The sequence below is a fragment of the Balaenoptera acutorostrata genome, chromosome 4 (genome assembly GCF_949987535.1).
Source record: "Balaenoptera acutorostrata chromosome 4, mBalAcu1.1, whole genome shotgun sequence".
Classification (NCBI taxonomy): Eukaryota; Metazoa; Chordata; class Mammalia; order Artiodactyla; family Balaenopteridae; genus Balaenoptera; species Balaenoptera acutorostrata.
The window spans coordinates 11,701,033-11,721,014 of record NC_080067.1 but is presented as its reverse complement, the minus strand read 5'-3'; the positions used below and the strand labels follow the sequence as shown (position 1 = coordinate 11,721,014).

Below are 19,982 nucleotides of genomic sequence, written 5' to 3'. Positions count from 1 at the left end.
GGAGGCCGGGACTTGCTTCCGGCCGTGGGTGGCTTCCGGCTCGGATCCCCGCGCGACCCGGAACGCTGTCACGGGAGCGCGGCTCCCCCGGACTCCGGTACCGGCAGCTCGGGCCGCGGGCGCGCCAGGAGGGCACCGGTGCGGGCGCGAGGCCCGGGGGTGCCATGAACGGGACGGCCAACCCGCTGCTGGACCGCGAGGAGCACTGCCTGCGGCTCGGGGAGAGCTTCGAGAAGCGGCCACGGGCCTCCTTCCACACCATCCGCTGTGAGTCCGCGCCCCCACGGCTGCCCCTGTCCGCCCTCAGCCCCTCCGGTGTCCAGGGAGCCCTGCCAGCGTCAGCTCCCTTCCTCTCAGCCCGGATCCGCCGGAACCTCGGGTTTTTCCCGGCTCACTCCCAAACCAGAACTTTACTCCCTTCCCACTATTCCTCTGCCTCGTGATACCAAACTTTTCTTCCGAAGACCATTGGCCCCTTTTCCTGCCGCGTCCAGCCCTCCCGCGCGCTGAGGTTCCCCCTCTTATTTCTGAAAGGCTGCGACACCACATCGGGCTCCAGCTCTTCTCTGTAGCCCCCTTCCCGCCATGACCCCACTGGGGGTCTCCACGCTTCAAGGAAACTCTTGTCGTTTCCTCGGGATCCGCGTCCACTCCCTCCTATTCCATTCTCTTCTTCCCTGTTTTCCTCACTTTTCTTTCCTCGTCCGTTTTGGTTCTGGCCTCCCTGACGCAGTGCTTCATCCCCTCTGCAGCCCCAGAATCCGCATCTCTGCGCCTCATCAGGGCTCCCTCCTCCATGTCTCTATGCTAGCTTTTCGTGTGATTTTGATGTCTTTTGAGGTCACCTGGACTACCCCAACTTTTTCTCGGGACCAAGTCCCTAGTGGATGAAGAATAAAATTAGGATTTGAGAACCAGGAATAAGCGCTTGATCTGTGTTTGGAAGCAGGAGCGAGCAGGCCTAAGGAATGTGGAGATAGTCATTACGCTGGACCTTCTTTTTCTCCATGATTACAGACTCTATTGAGAGAGGGCCTTTCCACTCTGTGTCCTGGGTGAAGAATTGGCTGACTGAGCATCGCGCTGTGATTCACAGGCTCCTGGTTTCCCTTCCTGGTAGCCCCAATGCTGGTTAAGACATGTTTTTGTCAGAGGAGCTCCTCCTACACGTGACTCAACACCTTGGAAGAGGGTGTGTTAGATAATGCAGTTCTATCTTCCTGTGGTCACTTGCCAGGCCATTACTCTGCTTCCTACTGACAGCAGGTCAGCCCTTTCACAGGGAGGGTATTGGGAATATGATAAGAGCGTCATTTCCTGAGCAGTTTACTGAATTGATGTTTTAGCAGAGTGAAGGGCAAGGTGGAATGTAAATAAGACACTTCACAGAAGCACCTGGCCTGCCGTTTGAGGCAGGTTTGTGTTAAAAGGGAGTAAGGTGGCTGTTCATGCTGTGCTTTAACTGCAATTCAGAAACATGGGCAGGATTAACCTTTGGAAATACAGTTCAACCTTCTGCTCCAAACATCTACAGGAGTAATCCTTGTTAAAGCTATGGAGCTGGGGTGTGGCAGATCCTATCTTTGCCAGTTCCTATCAAAATGAAATCAGCTTATATGGTGCTATGGCCTTTCATATTTCATATTGGGTTTTACAATAACAGGATTTTAAAAACATGCTCTGTTCCTTTTGATCCTTATAATAACCCTAGTAAAACACCTCATTGTGGATAATAAGACATTAATTTTTCATCTGTCACTTGGCGGAAGGGGATATCTTTGCTTAATAAAATGTTGTGTAAATTGTAGCCTTTTTTCTTCAAAATAATCCACTGGGAATGAGAAGAAAAGTATGTGGAGGTATAGATGAAGCAAGATTGTCCCAGAGCTGGTGATTATTGAAGCTGGGTGATAGTACACACGGCTCATGGTATTATTCTGTCTGCTGTTGTATATGAGAAGCTGTCCACAATGAAGTAGCTTTTTGAAAAATTCTAAATGGTGTGTATTTTCCATTTATTTGAGTTATAAAAAATTTCAATTCTTACATGGGAATGCCCTGCAAACCCTTAGCATAAGTAACCTGTTGGATAAATGCTTTTTACCTTTCCCTTTAGATGACTTTAAGCCGGCATCTATAGACACTTCCTGTGAAGGAGAGCTTCAGGTCGGCAAAGGAGATGAAGTCACAATTACGCTGCCGCATATCCCTGTAGGTTTTATCCCATTGTTTTTTTCTTTTAATGTGGAATCACAGTGAATCCTCATATTCTATGTTATTGCAATTTGATTTCCGTCCTATTTAAATATTTCTAGATTTCTAAAGTGCCAGTATAAGGGAAAAAGGAATTTTGGGGGTGGGGTGGGGTAGAATTCATGCTTCCCAGGTACTTGAGTAAAAATAATTCTTTGTCATTTTCTCCAAGCTCCCTTTTCCCCCATTTGTCCCAGAGTAGACAAGGTTTCTGTGTGGACACCTGGCCCCTCCCTTAGACACACGTAGCTTCCCCCCAGCAGCTACAGAGAGAAAGGCCCAGGTGCCCTGCGGATGTAAAGCAGCAGCTTAGGAGTGCAGAGGGCAGGAGCAGGGTCGACACGGGTCATGAGTCTGGCAAGGGGTGATGTGCAGGCTGGTGGTTTCAGGCAGAAACCAGAGGTGCAGAGCCTTCAGCCCATTTAGAGCTGAGGAACCGATTAAAAGCTGAATGGAGAAGCCTTGCCCGAGGCGGCGCTCTGATCACAAAGCCCAAAGGATCAGACAAAATACTCTTAATGACCATGGGTCAGTGCATGTCCCAGCCCTGTCCTGGAACATCAGTTCTCGGTAACCAGTGATAGAATGAAAAGGCTCTGGACAGGGAGACCTGGGAAGCTTTGTGCTGGGGAAAACTTATTGTCTGCTAGTTCAAACTGCTATCTCATTACTTGTTGCCTTTGGCAAGTTACATCATCTCCCTTTGGACCTTAGTTTCCCAAATGTAAAATGAAGAGGTTAGATCAGTGGTCCCTAAGGTCTCTTCTAACTCTTAATTTTTACTGTATGAATAAGGAGTCAAGCAGCCAAGCAGTTTCTGATTCCATACAGAGGATTAAATGCTATATTTGACAAATATTAATGACCACCTACTGGGTGCTGGCTCACTACTAGGTACTGAGAATACAGTCTTGAAAAAAACAAGCACGTTTCTTGCCCTTAGGGAGTTTAAATAAATATAAGAAAGCGTAGCACTTATTTTGGAAAATCTGGGAAGGCTTCCCTGAGGAAGTGACCTTTGAGCAGATTTGAAGGTTGAATAATTAAAAGGGAAGGAGAGGGTGAGATGTTGCAGGCAGAAGCCCTGTTAAATCCCTGCAAGAAAGAGCTTGGGTCTGAGAGAAGGCCAGCTCCTGCAGAGCCTGCGGTGAGTGGAGCCGGGCACGGTGGAAGGGCCAGGTGGCTTGTTTAAAGATTTTTCTTCTTTGGCCTTAGAGTGATGGGTGATTCAGGGGCTTAAGCGGGTGAGTGGCATGATGTACTTACTGTGAACCAGCCAGAATAACGAGCTGCCGTTGGAGAATGCTCTGTGGTTACTTGGCATGGGGGGAAGCCTGGACTCTCCTATTACAAGGAAGTGCGGAGGTCACTCACTAGCTTTACTGCTCATAGTGAGAGCTCTTCTCAGTGTCAGACACGTAATACGTAATTTATGTTTCTCTGTTCACATTTTACCATTATTTGTAACATTTCCCAAATCCCTGGAAAAACGTACAGTAATTTAAAAATTTTATATTTATTTCTTGATTACTTAGAGCCAGTTGCACAGTCACAGATTCTTGCTGTATTGTTATTTCCTGCTTATTTTTGCTTGGGAAGCCAGCAGGAGTTAAAATACAAATCGGTTCATTCTGTTCCTTTTTGAGTAGCTCTGATAAAAGATGTGATGAGGTAAAGCCACCTGTAAATTCAATTTTGATATTCATAACTGGTGTGTTTGGTTTGATTGTCTGAATTGTACTTTTGTGGCGTGTAGGGATCCACACCACCGATGACTGTGTTCAAGGGGAACAAGCGACCTTACCAGAAGGACTGTGTGCTTATTATCAACCACGACACTGGAGAATATGTGCTGGAAAAGCTCAGCAGCAGCATCCAGGTCAAGAAAACAAGGTATGTGAAGAAGCAGATACAGATCAGTGTGCCGTTTCTATTGATTTACATTATCTATTCAGTTATTTTATAAGGATGTGAGAACCTGGGTGCTTCGTGTCCTGTTGGCAGTCTCAGCAGCTCCACCTCTCTCTTCTCAGACAAGTCAATAAAATATCTTTTCCTCAAAGGCAATAAAGAGGGATAATGCTTTTAAGACCTGAAACATAGAAAACATTGGGGAAGGGAGTGTACTGTATGATTAAATCAATTTTATTAATTTCGTGATTGTTGATATAGTACCATCAAGGGGTAAGGTTTAAATTTACAGACTTAAAATTATGAAAGAGTAATTGAATAATATATATTCTTTATTAGAGTGAAAATGTTAAATTTTTACAAGGTACATTTGAGGTCATTATTACACCAAAGTAAAGCTTTGTCTATTTTTTTTGAATAATGAGCTCTCTTTAATTTTTAATTCAACAGACATTACACGTGTCATGTGAAGCCAGTTAGATTTTACTTTAAAGTCAAATTTCATTCTATAAATAGAAGTAACCCAGTGGTTCCATCTTTATATTGTAATACAGTAATTATTGTAATAGAGTAATTAACTTTTAAAGAGAGTATTTGATGTTTTTCTGTTTATGCTTCCTCAAGCCATTTTTCTTTACTCATTCCACAAAAAGTAAAAGTACCTACCATTTATTGAGGGTACTTTGTTTATTTATTATCACACCAGGCACTGTGCTAGATGTTTTACGTGTATTATCTAATCTTTACAAATAACTTTTGAAAAGGTGGTGGTGTTACCCTTTCACACACACACACACACAGACATACACACACACACACACACACACACACACACACGACGAGACTGAGGATCAGTGAGATTGTGACTCACAGTGTGTTTGTGTTGATTACCTCCACCAACCAGGTGCTGCTCTTAGGCCTCTGAGAGCTGATGATTGTGGGAGTTTGACTTACTACTCAGTGTCATCTGGGAACTAGCAGTATTTTATCACTTAGGTGTTTCTTATAAGTGCAGAATTTCAGGACATACTAAGTTAGAATCTGCACTTTAACGAGATCCCCAGGTGATCTGTGTGGACACCAAAGTTTGAAAAATGCTGAGCTAGTCCATTTACAAAAGAAATTGTTAACGGGTAGCATTTCCTTGGTCTGGGGTGGAGTGCTCTGCCTGCCTGCCTGCCAGCAAGAGCTGGCCTGTGACAAAATGAGCAAGCAGTAAATAGATAATGGAAAAAATTGCTAACAGGCCAGTATTTCAAGAGCTAGTTTAATAAATCACGTGTAATTGTAACTTTATACTGCGCACAAGGTGAATAGTTAACATTTTCCGTTATTAAAATGGGTTCTCGTAATCACACTATATCCCACCTCTGTGTCTTACCTGCTGCTTGATATAAAATGTGAGCTCCATGAGGGCAGCGAGTCTGTTTTATTCATCTCTGTGTCTCTGGTGCACGGTGCAGAACTGGAATGCAGTAGAATGAGTAGTTTGTGTGATAAAATTAACAAATATCGGTATTTTGAAGCTGTCTGTAAAGAGCCTGGGGTTCTGCAGAGACTTCCAGGTGCTTGGTAAGCGAGGCAGATCTGAGAACCACTGTTCTTGCCCCTCCAGTTTAAAGTCCATATCTCGTTTCAGAGCTGAGGGGAGCAGTAGAATCCAGGCCCGAATGGAACAGCAGCCTGCGCGTCCCCCACAGCCATCACAGCCACCACCGCCTCCGCCACCTGTGCCATTCAGAGCTCCAACAAAGCCTCCGGTTGGACCCAAAACCTCTCCCTTGAAGGATAACCCCTCACCTGAACCTCAGCTGGATGATATCAAAAGAGGTAGAGAGCATCTTCTGGAGCCATGGTAGCAACTTGGAGGAGGGTATTGATGTTTTTGTGGGGATCACAAGGCCACGTACGCGGCGGCGTGGGCATTCTCCACCATCATAACCGTTTCCGCAGGGCCCGCCGTTCCACAGGTGATGGCGGGGCGGGGCGGGGCGGGGAGGCGCGGTTTCACTTGGCTCGTTTGACAAGAGAGAGTCCGGAAGAGTGACCTGAGTTGTGGCTGTCTTCGCAGCTTTCTGCTTAGAGGCCTGAGGTTTAAAGCAGCCTGCCTGCCATCTAAAGGTCCATACGGCACACCTTTTAAGGCTTTGAAAGAAGAGAATTACAAGGTACTGGGGGTAAAAACCAAGTGTGCCAATGTTAGTATAGTGTCTGGGTTAAATTCCACTATCACTACTTTGTATTAACAAAGGTGCGTAAATATGATAGCTCCTGGGACACTGGGGACACTGGCCTAGAAGGACTTAGCGGTCTGGTCAGGCTCTCCAAGGTAAAACCAAGACAGAGGAACTCACCTTGGCTCTCTCCCCCACACAGTGGATGGTTTTAGTTGTCCAGACACTTAGGAAGTTATGAAAGTAAGTGTTATATTTCATATTTGTGAAGTTTTGTGAAACAAAATTAAATCCATAACAGTGGTAAACAGGAAAAGATAAAAAGTTGCCCTTGGGAAGTTTGCCTTTTCCACCTTGTGGAAATAACTGTCTTTTCACAAACGAGATCACTCTCTGCGTGGTACACAGTTCTTAAGCCTCTGGATTTTTTTTTTTTTTTTTCTCATGGATATTGGAATGCTGTCTATGGAAGTTCTCACTTTAGTTGAACAGGAATTGGACCATGAGTGGTTGTTGCCAGTTATGCTTAAAGGAACCATAGTCATTTAAGGCCTCGTGGTAGGTTTGGACAGGAAAATCTGGCATCTTCCTTGATGTAGCCTATGGGGAATCGTTAACGTACTCACTCACATTAAAATGGTCAGGTAGAACATGTGTTTCCTTCCCTGCTTTACATTTATTAAAATTTCGGTACCTGAAGGCATGGCTGTAAGTCAAATGTGTAAAAGCACAGAGGAGGGATGTCGTCCCACCATCTTTCTTCAGCCACCACGGCTCCTCCTGCGGGCCTTGTTTACCTGTGGAACGTGAAAGCTGGAAAGGCCCCCAGAGGCTGTCTGCTGTGGCCCTTCCTTTTTCCAGAGCATCTTGGACTATTCATTGCCTTCCACCTGGGTCTCCCTGATGGTTAGAGGTGGATCCAGAGCAAGCGCTCAGACCTTCCAGTTCCTGGTCAGGTATTTCTCAGCCCATGAGCAGAACATTGCTCTTCTCTTATTTGGTGTTTAATCCCATAATTCGTAATTCTTTTTTTTTTAAAGTAGATAAAGGCAAAATAGACAATTCATTTCTCAGAAGAATCATTATCCTGGAACAGTCTGCTTTTTGGTTATTTTGGGTGAATTAAATGTCTCCATTGTCTCTCTGGAGACATGTTCGATGTTTTTGTTTGTTGGTTTTGGTTTGGGTCATTTTGTTTGTTTTTAAGGACTCAAGAAGCAGGAGTTCCTTTTCAGTTATTCCTCGTTGCTCTTGGTTTTGCCAGCTTAGTGTTTACAGAGGCTTGATGCGCTGACCCCTGTCCCGTCATTTATTGCAGAGCTGAGGGCCGAGGTGGACATCATTGAACAGATGAGCAGCAGCAGTGGAAGCAGCTCCTCAGACTCCGAGAGCTCGTCAGGAAGCGATGACGACAGCTCCAGCAGTGGAGGCGAGGACAGCGGCCCCGTGTCCCCTCCGCAGCCGTCACACCAGCAGCCCTACAACAGCAGGCCGGCCGTCGCCAACGGAACCGGCCGGCCGCAAGGCAGCAACCAGCTCATGAGCACCCTCAGTAAGTGTGCGCTCCCGCTTCTGGGCCGCGGCGGGGGCTTGGGGGTGGGCAGAGGGAATGTCAGGCCAGAGCTGGAGCTTCTGTTTATCTTACACCAGAGTCTATAAACCTGAAGGTACTTAAGGCATAAGAAAGGGTCCTGACAAAGACAATTTGAAGCAGAAAGGAGTAAGTTACCAAACAGTTAAAAAAAAAAAAAAAAAGAAAAAAAAGAAAAAGCACAAAACTAGAAATCTGTTCCATCTCTTTTCTTTCCTTATTGGCACAAATTAGGTTTTGTGAATTCTGGAGAGTGCTGAAACGTGAGCCGCAGGGCTCTGTACTTTTGCATGTACCAGGCTTTAGGGGTGCCGCCTGCCCCCACCCAGTCCCCCACCTCCAGGTTTTGTACAGTCCTGAGAGCCCAGTGCCGTGAGAGTGCGGTATCCCACAGCCCACAGAGTTGGGAACCTGTGCCCTTAGAAGGTGTTTGGTGACCAGCTAGCCTTCGCAGGAGGGAAGGAAGGGACATTATAGCATCTGGTGGCTTTCAGTGCAGTTGGTGGTAAAGCAAAGCAGGGGAGAACAAAAACAAATGTCTTTGTCTTGGAGGTGGGGAGAGTGCAGGTTCTCCGCGCCCTCCTCTCTCCCGACTCCCTGGAGTTGGATGTTCTCTTCCGGTCTGACTTCCTGTGAGGAGGCTGGAAGGTCGGGGCAGTGGCGGGGAGGCTAGCCTAGGTAACCCTGCTCCTGTGGGCCGGGCAGAGGTCACTCTCAGCTCCACACTGTAGACGTCAGGTAAACCCCTGTTGTGAGGGCCGGCCCCAGCCTTGTAGGACGGTGAAGAGCATCCCTGGCCTCTACCCACTTAGGTGGCGGAGCACCTCCTGCTTTCCCCCAGTATGTCAACCCAGAATGTCTCCCGGCATTGCCAGATGCCCCTGTGGCGTTGGAATCAGTGCCAGTGGAGAACCACTGTGCTGGGCCTCACTCTACTATCTGAGTGAGGTCAGCGCTGTTGTGACATCAGTTAAGGCTGTTATCTGCTATCCTGTTAACACAGGCCCAGCTTCTGGATGTCAGGGTATACTTGATGCTCTTCTCAGTTGGCTTGGGACAGTGAGTTTCACACTGCGAGTTTGGGATTCACAGTGGAGAACGACCAGACAGCTACTGTGGCTATAACTCAGCTCTTCATTTTGCCCAGTCAGTGCTAAACTATTCCTTAGAAGAAAAGAGCCAAAAATGGCTCCGTGCATCTTACCTACCTAACCGCGCCGTAAACTTCTGTTAGCTCTTCATGGCTCCACGTCCTCCTGGCCCGCGGCTCTTCCGTGGCAAGATCTTAATCTTTGCATACCTCATATACAGTAAAGTACTGGAGTTATTTAAACCAGGATTGTCAACTGGAACCAATTTATAAACCCTAAAATCACAGTAAATAGCGCAAATTTGGTAAACCCTAATGTGAAAACATACAGAGTAATGATAATACTGTTTTTCTGAATGGTAATGTGTATTATATCTTCTCCCCCGCAAAAAACAAATGGATCAGTTTGAACCTGGGTCAAATTGATTGTATAAGAAATTTCAGAACAGGGTTTTCAGCTCCGTTACACTGACCTGTTTATGTGCATGTCACCTTCTTTGTAAGTGATGGCGCTTAGCTCTGCTGATTGGAGGTTGTCAGCTGGTGTTGATCCCATCACCTGCCCCACGTCTAGAACAGCAGATGTCACCTTTTTTGGTCTCAGACCTCTTTATGTCGTAAAACTTACTGAGGACCCCAGAGAGCTTTTGTGTGTGTAGCTTATATCTATCAATATTTACCATATTAGAAATTAAAACTGAGAAATACTTAAAATAGTAATTCGTCTAAAAGAACAACAGTAAACCATCACCTGTTAACAAAAATAACAGTTTTATGAAACATAAATTTTCAAAATCAAAAAATATTTAATATGAAGGGTAACATTGCTTTAAAATTTTGCAGATCTCTTTAACATCTGGCTTAGTACAAAGCTGGATTCTTACATCTGCTTCTGCATTCAATCTGTTGCCATAAGTTGTTTAGGTTGAAGTAAATGAAGAAAATGTGGCATCACATAAATATGTAGTTAGAAAAGAGAGGCCCTCAGGTCGAATCCTTCTGAAAGGGTCTCAGGGACCCCAGGGTTCTCAGAACAAACTTTGAGGAGAGGTGGCCTAGAGATTAGTAATCCAGAAATACAGAAGTTCACTTTTCTTCTTTCCAAGTGGTATCAACTGGGGTCCTGTTATTCTTATCATATTAGATGGGAAAACTTACATTCTTCACTCCTAAAACCTAAATGTCACACACTGGACAAAACTTTGAGGCTTTACAGAGCTCGTTAGTTCAGATTTGTGGTGTAAGGTAACGTGAAGATTCTGGCCAGAGGGGTCAGGGGGGTACTTTATTAGTATATGACTGGTACGCACAGTATAAATAGTATTCAGCTTCCTTAACAGGAAGCCCAACTTGGTATTATTTTCACTTTTATAAAGCAACTTAATATGAACAATTCTACTAGACAGTGAGTCAGTTATTTATAAATATTTTTTGTTATTTATTGACACATGTGAAAGCTGTCTAGCCTATCCCGCCCCTGTTTTATCCCAGAGAGCAGTATTGCTGTGCTTTGCAGATACCAAAAATAGCAATTCTTTTAAAACGTTGACTGCACCAGTTCTGTCACTGAGCCAAATCAGTTTTCCTCCCTAATTAAATGGAACTGGCCTGGTTTTACTGTAGTGGGAGAGCCCAAGCAGTCAACCAAAGAACCGTGGGGAAGTCATTTTTAAATTGTGTACTTTGGGTTTGATTTTGTTTTCTCTTTATAGGAAATGACTTGCAGTTGAGTGAGTCTGGCAGTGACAGTGATGACTAGAGCTGGATCTTTCGAAATCAACATGTTGTGCACAGATCTGCTGCGAGACTGGGCTGCTTTAGCGTGGAGTCCGCGCCGAGAGGAAAATGTGGGGATCAGTGACTGTAGGAGGAGCTGGAGGCTCTGGAGCACTCAGATGTGCATATCTTTAACATAGCGGTGATGGGTGATTTTCTCGTGTAATTTTTGAACAATGTCACGTTTCAAAGTTTTAAGTAGATCTATAGCAGAACTAACAGAATTATATCTCTTATTTGGTTAACACTGTTAACGAAAGACAGACAAACGTGCCCTGGTTTAGGTTACTCAAAGGCCGTTTCTTCACCTAACCAGTGATCCAGTTGTAAACCTCAGCAGCTACCAGCTTGGCCAAATGGTCTGCACCAGTGAAGTGAAACACAGTCTTTGAGGGGTGGGCAGAGAGGGAAACCTCAAACTGCAGCATAGACACATGTTTAAACCACTTTCAATTATTGACACAAAGTGGTGAGCAAGTTCTGTCTGACCCAGCCTGACAAGCCTGTGTAGAAATGGACTTCAGGATGGAGTCCGAGAGTGTCAGCTGGGGGGACCTCGGAGCTCTGCTGGCTTAGCCCCTCGTCTGCGCACTGCTGGTTTAGGGCCAGTGTCTTGCCCCCAGTCCGGGCTTTTCCCACCGCTCCCGTCCCTGAATCTCACTTACTAGAACCAGAGATTCTTACACATGGGACTTAACAGTTGTGCATTGGAGCTTTTATTGGATTCCAAAAGAAAGAGGTGTTGGCTACTTCTAGCTCCAGTTTAGATCCAAACAGTCCCTAAGTACATGAGGCTTGGGGAGCAGATTAAACCAGCAGCCACTGTGCTGATGCATGTGACTCGATTAAATTGAGGCTTTTAGTTGCATGTGGATCCATAATGAGTGTGTTTCTTTCAGTAGGTTCAGTGGGGGACTAGGAGTGGAAGAGAGGTGAGGTGAAGAAGCCTCTTTGAGCAAATGAGCTGGCAGCCGGTTTCCAGACCAGAATCTGGATAGGAGTCGTGCAGTGTGAAACGAGCACATGTTTTGATAAGGTTTTTCTCTTCATGCTTTTGTACCACTGTTTGTGCCTGACTCCCAAACTGATTTGTATTTTTTATATGCAACTAGAAGAAAGTCACAAGGTTGCCTTCTGCAGTGGGCAGTTTCCAGATGAATCTGTTGTTGCAGGAAACTGGTGACTAGTAAATGTTCCGTATGCAGCAAATGTGTGATAAGTTGTCCCATAATTAGTATGGAGTAGCCCATTTCTGTAATTTGAATGACTGTGTCCTGAGAAATTTCTGTCTGCTTTGGTTCAGTGGTATCAAGAACATTAAGAGTGATTTTTCTTCCTCGAGGTGGCCTCTCCCTCCCCAGCTAGTGGAGGGAAGCAGTCTGGACCTAGAAAGAAATTAGATGATCCGTGGTGGAGGCTTAGAGTTGAGCCTTGCAGAGTCACCTGTTTGACCCACACAGTGACCCCAGTGAGCTGGCGAAGGGGGGCCGGCAGCACGCTCACGCCACTCCGCCAGGCGCCACTCAGGGGTCCACGCCAGTGCCCTGTGCTGGGTTCTCAGCCCGTTATGAGACTTCAGTGGACTTCACGGCAGGTAGGAACTTACTTATAATGAATTGATCCTTGCATTTTAATTCCTTGGTAATGACAGCTCAGGGAAGCCGAAGGCCATGGTTGGGAGACTTGAATTGTTACTGGATGTGAGAATTGTTTCACTGCTCTTAACTTGCTCAAGCTGGGGCAGGTTCCAGGAACTTGAACTATAAATAATCTATTTAAGCCTCTCTCTCTCTTTTTTTTTTTCCTCCCAGAGTCTTGATATATGTAGACAGAACTGCGGTTTGGGGCCTGTCGGGTCAAGATGTTTGTTTCTATAGGAAGTGCTTGCAGGTGGCAGTGGGCTTGGTGAGTTAGGCTCTCTGAGCTCAGACCCTCTCCCCGTCATCCATCCTGCCCGGCCCTGCACGGTTGTTAACATCTGCTAGCACAGCTCCCGTTTTGTTCTCTGCACAAAAGCCTTTGGCGGTTCCCTCCCCAAGCCCTCCAGCTTTAGCCAGCAGAGTAAGGAATCTTTTCTTTTTGGAAATGAAGAATCTGGCCTCGTAAACTACTTCTCACGAGTGCCCTCCTGCCAGCCAAACTGGACTTGTTCTTCCTGCCTCCGTGCCTTGTCACTCTCCCCTCCCCCAGCCCCACTCAGGGGTCTCTGTGGGTGCCCCCTTCATGGACTCCTCCTCTGTTGGTTTCACCAGCTGGAGTACTGTGTGCACACACGGACCTTCCTCTTGCTCGAGCTCTGGTTGGTGTGAACTCCTTCAAAGCAGGCACCGTCGTGGTCATCTCTGTTCCCTAGAGGGTGCACAGGAACAGACCCATAGATGCTCACAGCCTGGTGGGAAGGGGGCAGAGAACCAGCCAGTGGAGCACAGAGGGCAGACGTAGAGGAAACATTCCAGGTGTCTGGAGACAGCTGGAAGCTATCCACTCTGATTTTCGTGGTTTTGAAGTCTCTAACTGAATTGTTAAAATTGCCTTTTCTTTGTTCTGTGTCACGTCTGCCGCGCTGTGGTTCATACGGCGAGGTGTGAAGACTTGAAGTCCGAAGCACCTGAGGAGCCAGGGCAAGCAAGCCACAGTAAAGGCGTGATTTGGGGAAACTTAACAAGCTAGAGGTTTCTCATGATGCCACTCATTTCTGTAGCAGAATCATATTTTTCTATGTGTGGTATTAATGTGTATGTGCTTCAGGGGTGGGAAAACTTGAAAATTCCAAAATCCTTATTAGTTCCCTATTTGAGAGGCTGGTTAAGTAGGGTGTGTGTGCGATGGTGTGTGTGCGTGTGATGTATTTATTGCATTATTTTGAGAGAGTAGCTGTCTGTTATGTGGCTGTACATTAGGTACAGCCAAATTGAATATTTCCATTTGGCGAGGAAGGTAGGATTCATGAAACTCAGGCCTTAACCAGTAGGTTGGATGACAAGACCAATTGAAGCGTTACGAAATGTCTTTTTGTTGCTCCTGTTATTTTTGTCTTGGGTTCATTGTCTCATTCTTTAATGATTATTAAAATCTTATGCCTGAAAGTTTATTTTGCTTAATTATGAAGTAGACATGCACGTTTATATTTATGTAAAGTATTTGCTGTAAAGTGTTTTTGGTTTATTCTCTTAAAAGATCACTATATTTAAGTAAAAAAATGAAGGTCAGCAATACGCTTCATATCTCGGTGGGTTTTATTTTCTTACTAGAAATCAATCTAGGAATCAGTGAAAAATGTAGGGTTCTTTTAAGAATACTTTGTGCTTAAGCCTAATTATCTAAATTGATTCCCTTTTAATTTGGTGTTTATGATCGTTAGGATGTACACTTCAGTTTTAAAAGGTGTGAAGTTCAAAACTAAAGGGTGGCTTTAGCAAGCCACATGGCATCTGAGGCCATTTTACTGGGTCTGGAAAGGCAGGCTTTTAGCTTTGGGTCTGGGAACCGTGCAGGGGTTAAACTGAATCCCTAGACATGTATCCTAGTCATTTTAGCTCGCTAGAGTCCTTCCCCCTGGAATGCCACACTGCACAGAAGGACACGTGTACACCTCTGAGCCCCAGTCGACACTCACAGTCTGGAATTGGTCCTGCCTCTTGCTTGCCCTCCGCACCTTGGATGCAGCGATGCCCACACCTATCTTGTGGTCTTGGCGCCCTGATAGCTGTAAATCCCTAGGTGGGAAGTGACCACGTTCCTTTTAAACTCTCTGTGGCGTCTTTGACCTATTGGGTGCTCAGTAGATTTGGATTGAAGACAATTACGCGTTCAGAGAACTAGGCCAGGAATCCTCTGCTGCTTATCTTACACCCGGCTCCCATGTCTTCCTGTGGGAGTGGGAGACTTGAGCCAGGACTCTCAGTGGGGAAGCGGTGGTGCATGTCCATCACCTAAGGGACTATTGATCCTCAGGTAACTATTGCCACCACAAGAGTGTGTAACAAAGCATCCCAAAGCTCGAAGCTTAACATAATAAGCGTTTATTCCGCAATTTAGGCTGGACGTGGCTGGACAGTTCTGGTCTTGACTGGGCTCCTTCCTGTGCCTGGGATTTGACAGGTTTAGCTGGTTTAGGATGGCCTCAGCCCTCACAGCTAGGGCAGCTTAGGTCGACTCCATGTCTCTCATCCTCAGCAGCCTGGCCTGGGCATGTTGTCACAACAGAGGCAGAGGAGCTAGATGAGAGGAGACTGCCCCTGTCACAATTGCTGACATCTCATTGGCCAAAGCGAGTCACAGGGCCAAGTTCAGAATCGAGAGGCGGGTGGGCATTACACTCCAGCAATCGATGTGAGGAGTGGCAAAGTTCATTGGATCCCGGGAGGTGTGGGAATTGGGGCAGTTACTGCAATCAGTCTGCTGCCTCCATGGACCCCATGTCTCTCTCCACCTTGGTTGAGAACCCTGGGCTGCATGATCACTAAGGACCCTCAGGGCTCTGGCTTTTCTCCTGGCCAGAGGGATAAAAGTCCGGAAGAGGTAAGAAAGACAGCTTTGTGTTCGTGGTTCCTGCAGAGGGCGCCAAGCCCAAGCCAGTGGCTCCTCTAGGTGGGCACTTCACTCTGTTCACTGCGTGTAGTTTGCTAACCTACCCTTTCCAACCCAGAGCACCACTCTGGTTACCTATTGCTAAACGACAAACTGCCCCGAAACTTAGTGGCTTGAAACAACCACCATTTGATCTGATGGAATCTTTTGGTTAAGAATTAGGACAGAGCTTGGCTGGGCAATTCTGCTTCTTGTGGCTTCAACTGAGGTCACTCAGTTGGCAGATGGGCAGGCGTGGCGAGTCCAAGCTGGCCTCCCTCACATGTCTGGCGCATGGTGGGTGGCTGGAAGCAGGCTCGTTTGGGGCCATACGTGGCCTCTGTAGCAAGGCCATCTCAGGGAGGCCAGCTTACGCGCTGGCTGGCTCCGCCTAGGACAGGTGTTCTGAAAAGCTGCGTGGCCTTTTATGACCTAGCCCAGAAGGCACACGGCATCACCACCGCAGTGTTCTGTTGGTCAGAAGCTCACCTAGATTCAAGAGGAAGGGACACAGACCTCCCCCCGGCTTTAATGACAAGTATAAAAAAGCCACCCACCCGAAGTCCCCAACTGTCTTCCCTGTGTTTTTTGCCTAGTCTTCTGCAGTTGTTCTCAGATGAGACGTCTCCCCAGAGCAGGCTCTTAGGTCCCTGGTCTAGCAGCATCAGCATCCCCTGGGGCCTTGTTAGAAACCCAGATTTTCAGACCCCACCCCAGACCTGCTGAGTCAAAATGACAAGCCCTTCGGGTCATTCTGATGAACCCTAAAGCTTGAGAACCACTGCTCCAGGACACAACCCCCTTGGTGAGCCTCAAGTGATGACCCATGACCACGATGACTGCCTTGAACTTCCCATCTAGGTAGGTGTTGGATGAGGGCGACTTGGGGTGGGGCACCCATGGAGTGTGGTTCTGTGTATGGGTTGGAATATCAAAGACAAAATTCATCGTTGCCTTTGAAGAAGTTACTGGGGGCAGAAGTTCACTGTGACGTGGGCCTCTTTACCTTCCTGTGAAGGGAGTGGGGCAGGGGGAAGAGAGGACAGGGGAAATAGCTGCTTCCTTTCTTTGGTGAGGTTTCTCGGAGACTTGTCTAAAAGTCCGCTGCCTGAGGCTGAAAGGAACTCAAGTGAGCCACAAGAGAGAAAGCCCCTCTGATACAGGCAGTGTGAGTCCTCTTCCTGTTTCTTGGGCGGGCGGGTTGGATGAGGTGGGATGGGGAATCCTTAACTCATCACTCTTGTGTGGTTTGCACCCCTCCCAGAATGGTTAAGAATGAATATGCGGGTGGGGGACCAGCCCACACCCTGGAGCCTCTGTGCCCATGGTGGTTGCTGGGCTGCTCTAGTGTAGTAATCTCCTTGGTGCATCGCCAGGGCCCTGGAGCTGTGTGTGAGCCCATTGCTACCACACAAATGGAAGATCTGCGTTTCGTTGAAAATTTAAATTGGTTCACTCCACTACAGGGGAGGGCTGGGGCAGACAACCCAAGTAAAGCAGTCACTGGGGTGTAAGCTGGTCCATTGATTATAATGAGGTTTGGAGAGTCTTAAGCAATCTGACCCATATGTGCCCTCCACACCCCTACCTATTAGGGTGATGCCTACCTTGGGGCATGTGTCTGCCCCAAGACGCTCAGAAACTTTGTCCTACTGTCTTCCCAGGCACTGGTTCCTATATCTTAGTTACCAAGATCCCTTCAGAGACCTTACTTTGCTTGCAAGTTTGTCACATTTGCCCCATTCCTGCTCCCCAATATCCGGTCCAGCAGCCACCCCTTCCCCACACAGCCTATATGCTTCTGGCGAATCACCAGGGGGGTGGGCTAAGGGTAATCTTAAAACAAACCTCTGCCACCCTGGGTTCAGGAACCCAGCTGTGATCTGATCAGCAGGCAGCGTTCTGACAACAGGAACTGGTTCAAGAATGGGCATGTGACCCAAAACAGGCCAACAAGGCTCAAGGCAAGATTTGCTGGGGACTCCTGGGGGGAAAAAAAACTTCTTGAGAGCCACTGGAATAGATGTTCTCTCTTCCTGTGGACGTTACAAGGTCCAGATGTAAGCCTGAGACTGTAGTAGTCAGCTTGTGACCACCCTAAGGACTGAATTAACAGGAGAGATGCAAATAGCTGAGAGGCTAAATCAAGCCGAGAAATGGAGAGGAAGCCTTGATTGAACCTTGCCTGATCGCCACTCCACTCCTGGAACTTATGAGTTATATGAGCCAATAAGTTCTACCCTATGGTTTATATCATATTTAAGTTGGATTTTCTGCTACTTGCCAACAAAAGCATCTGGACTGACACTGCCTCCTTTGGTGACAATATCTGAAGGCCCTGTCATATTCTCAGCCATGCCATGTGACAGCTTGAGAGTAGCCAAAGGAATCCATCACCCCTCCAAGGACATACCCTGTCACAGCTGGAGGGCAGAATCCACACTCACCAGCGGTTAGAGTTGGAAGAAAATTCAGCCGCTGTCTCAAGTCTCTCAGGTGAGGAAACTGAGGCTGTGGGAAGTGACGAACCAAGTGTGAACAGGTAAGGGGGCTCCCACCAGCAGATGATCCCAGGAGGTGTTTCTGCAGCTGCCTGGCCTCCTGACAGGTGCCCGTGCTCCTGGCAAAGCTGCTCCCTACGCCGGGGAGTTAACGTTTCAGGGGAGGCACGGACCCACCTTCCCCGATCTTTCATCTTTTCAGAATGCTGAAGGGGGAGAATGACTATTACTATATATATTCTCAACACATGTGACCTTGAATCCTTTCATTTCCTGAGCCTGTCAGAACACTCCCTAGAAATAGCTGGAGGCGGGCCCCCCCTCTAATACTGCGGGGTCCAGGGACAAGAGCACAGATGCTGGCTCCCACGCGAAATGTCTGAGTATTTACATTAGGATCAAACTGGCAAACTGTTACGCATTAAATAGGTTCTGCTTACACTTTCATGAAGACTGGAATTTTTAGGTTCCTCAAAGTTTTCTGTGGCAGCACCAGGAGAGCGGGCCTCCCTGCCCCTGGCCCGTCTCATGCCGGGATGTGCGGCCTGTATCTCCAAGCTCCATCTACCTCCCCTGCAAACAGCTTGTCCCTGGCCACCCCTCACCCTTACAGGTGTGTGCGAGCCACAGTCAGGAGGACAGGCGTGGGGAGAGGGCTGTGCGGCCCCGGAAGCAGGCTCAGGACCACTCGGGTGGAGAGTTAGGGTTTCCTGGGACCTGCAACATGGGGTGTGCAAGTGTCACCGTGGCCCCGTGGGGAGGGTCATGGCCAGAGGAAAGCCAGAGTAGTGCCCTCCAAGGAGTGGGACCCAGGACTGGGCCACTCCTGGCCAGGTCCAAGGGCAGTACTAGATCTCCATTCTTTCCTATGCAAGATCATAAAGCAAGGCTGGGGGTGAGCAAGACCCGGCTTGGTGACCTTGGACCTCAGTTTCCTCCCTCGTCCCTGAGGGAGCAGGACTACTTCCCATTCTAGAACCCTCTGTTGAGTCTGGAAGCAGACTGGATTTCAGAGCCCTTATCCCATCCAGCAGTTCTGGGACACCAGCCCCAAACCCCCGGGGAAGAGAGAGCCACAGTAGGGAGGAACGCTGCCTTTATTTCTTGATTTCCCATCCGGAGATGCCAGGATGAAGGTGGTGGCTTCACATGGGACAGACGTGGGCCATGGAACGTCAGCCCAGGACTTGCAGTAGAGGCGGAGGGAACCAGACTGACCCATGTGTCCACCCACCCCAGGGCTGATTCGCCCACAACAGGCCACCAGCACAATGCCAAGTGCCCAAGACGCAGGCCTTGTACACAGGCCCAGGAGTGTCCCTCCATCTGGTAGCAAATGGGCAAATCCCACCTGAGGTCTGCCGTGGGGAAGACGTCTTTCCCAAACAAAGCTAAGCCTCACTCAGGAAATATGGTGATGAAAGGCAGCTCACAGACACGCAGGGCTAACGATCCTGTAGAAATTGGGGCTCGGGCGCACACGCACGAGGACAAGACTATGCACCACGAAGACAGGGAGGGAGGTCACAGGGCTCACGGGAGTCAGCAGGCAGCCAGGAGCTGGCGCCCAGGACAGATGCCGTCTCTGCCCGGAGCATGTACTCAATCGTGTGGCCCAGATGGGAAACCAGGCGGCAGTTTCCTAAGGACTCAGGAAACACCAGTGGCCGGCCTGCTAGCGAATGTCCTGAAGGAGAAATGGACACGAGAGACGTTCACAGGACGGAGGTCCAAGTGCGCAGAGCCAGGAGGTCAGGATGGTGGCGGGGATGGGGAAGCCCCAAGAGCAGCCCCTTCGGGAAACGTCGAAAAGGCCACTGCTCTGCTTTCGTCTACACGGCAAGCACCCCAGCACCCCAGGATTTGGCGGCGGTCTCAGTACTTATTCACAGTTGGGGCTCTGCCTGGGGAAGCCGCATCCACATGAGGCAGTGCTGGGCTGTGGCCAGCTGCGGGGCTGGGTGGGGGGGTCCCTAGTTGGGCCCAGATCTGGGGGCCACCCCCAAAGAACAGGCCCACTTCCCTGCTCTGTGGTTCCCAGGCCCGGGGAGCCCCGGCCAGCTGCCGGGTGAGAATGCCCGCATTTCCAGAGGTCAGAGGAGCCAAGAGGCCTATGC

General features: G+C 48.1%; 1 protein-coding gene across 1 annotated transcript; it reads left to right on the top strand.

The window, feature by feature from the left end:
- Nucleotides 1-8: 8 nt before the first annotated feature.
- On the top strand, nt 9-14,017 carry EAF1 (ELL associated factor 1). Its single transcript, XM_007166995.2, has 6 exons — nt 9-267; nt 2,117-2,211; nt 4,010-4,146; nt 5,804-5,994; nt 7,657-7,890; nt 10,732-14,017. Exons 1-6 carry the CDS (start codon nt 165-167, stop codon nt 10,776-10,778), a joined length of 807 nt encoding a protein of 268 aa, XP_007167057.1. The 5' UTR covers nt 9-164; the 3' UTR covers nt 10,779-14,017.
- The last annotated feature ends 5,965 nt before the right edge of the window (nt 14,018-19,982 follow it).

Coding starts and splice junctions, on each gene's coding strand:
- EAF1 (XM_007166995.2), top strand. CDS start 165: ATGAACGGGACGGCCAACCCGCTGCTGGACCGCGAGGAGCACTGCCTG. Junction 268..2,116: donor CTCCTTCCACACCATCCGCT/GTGAGTCCGCGC, acceptor CTTTCCCTTTAG/ATGACTTTAAGCCGGCATCT. Junction 5,995..7,656: donor GCTGGATGATATCAAAAGAG/GTAGAGAGCATC, acceptor CATTTATTGCAG/AGCTGAGGGCCGAGGTGGAC.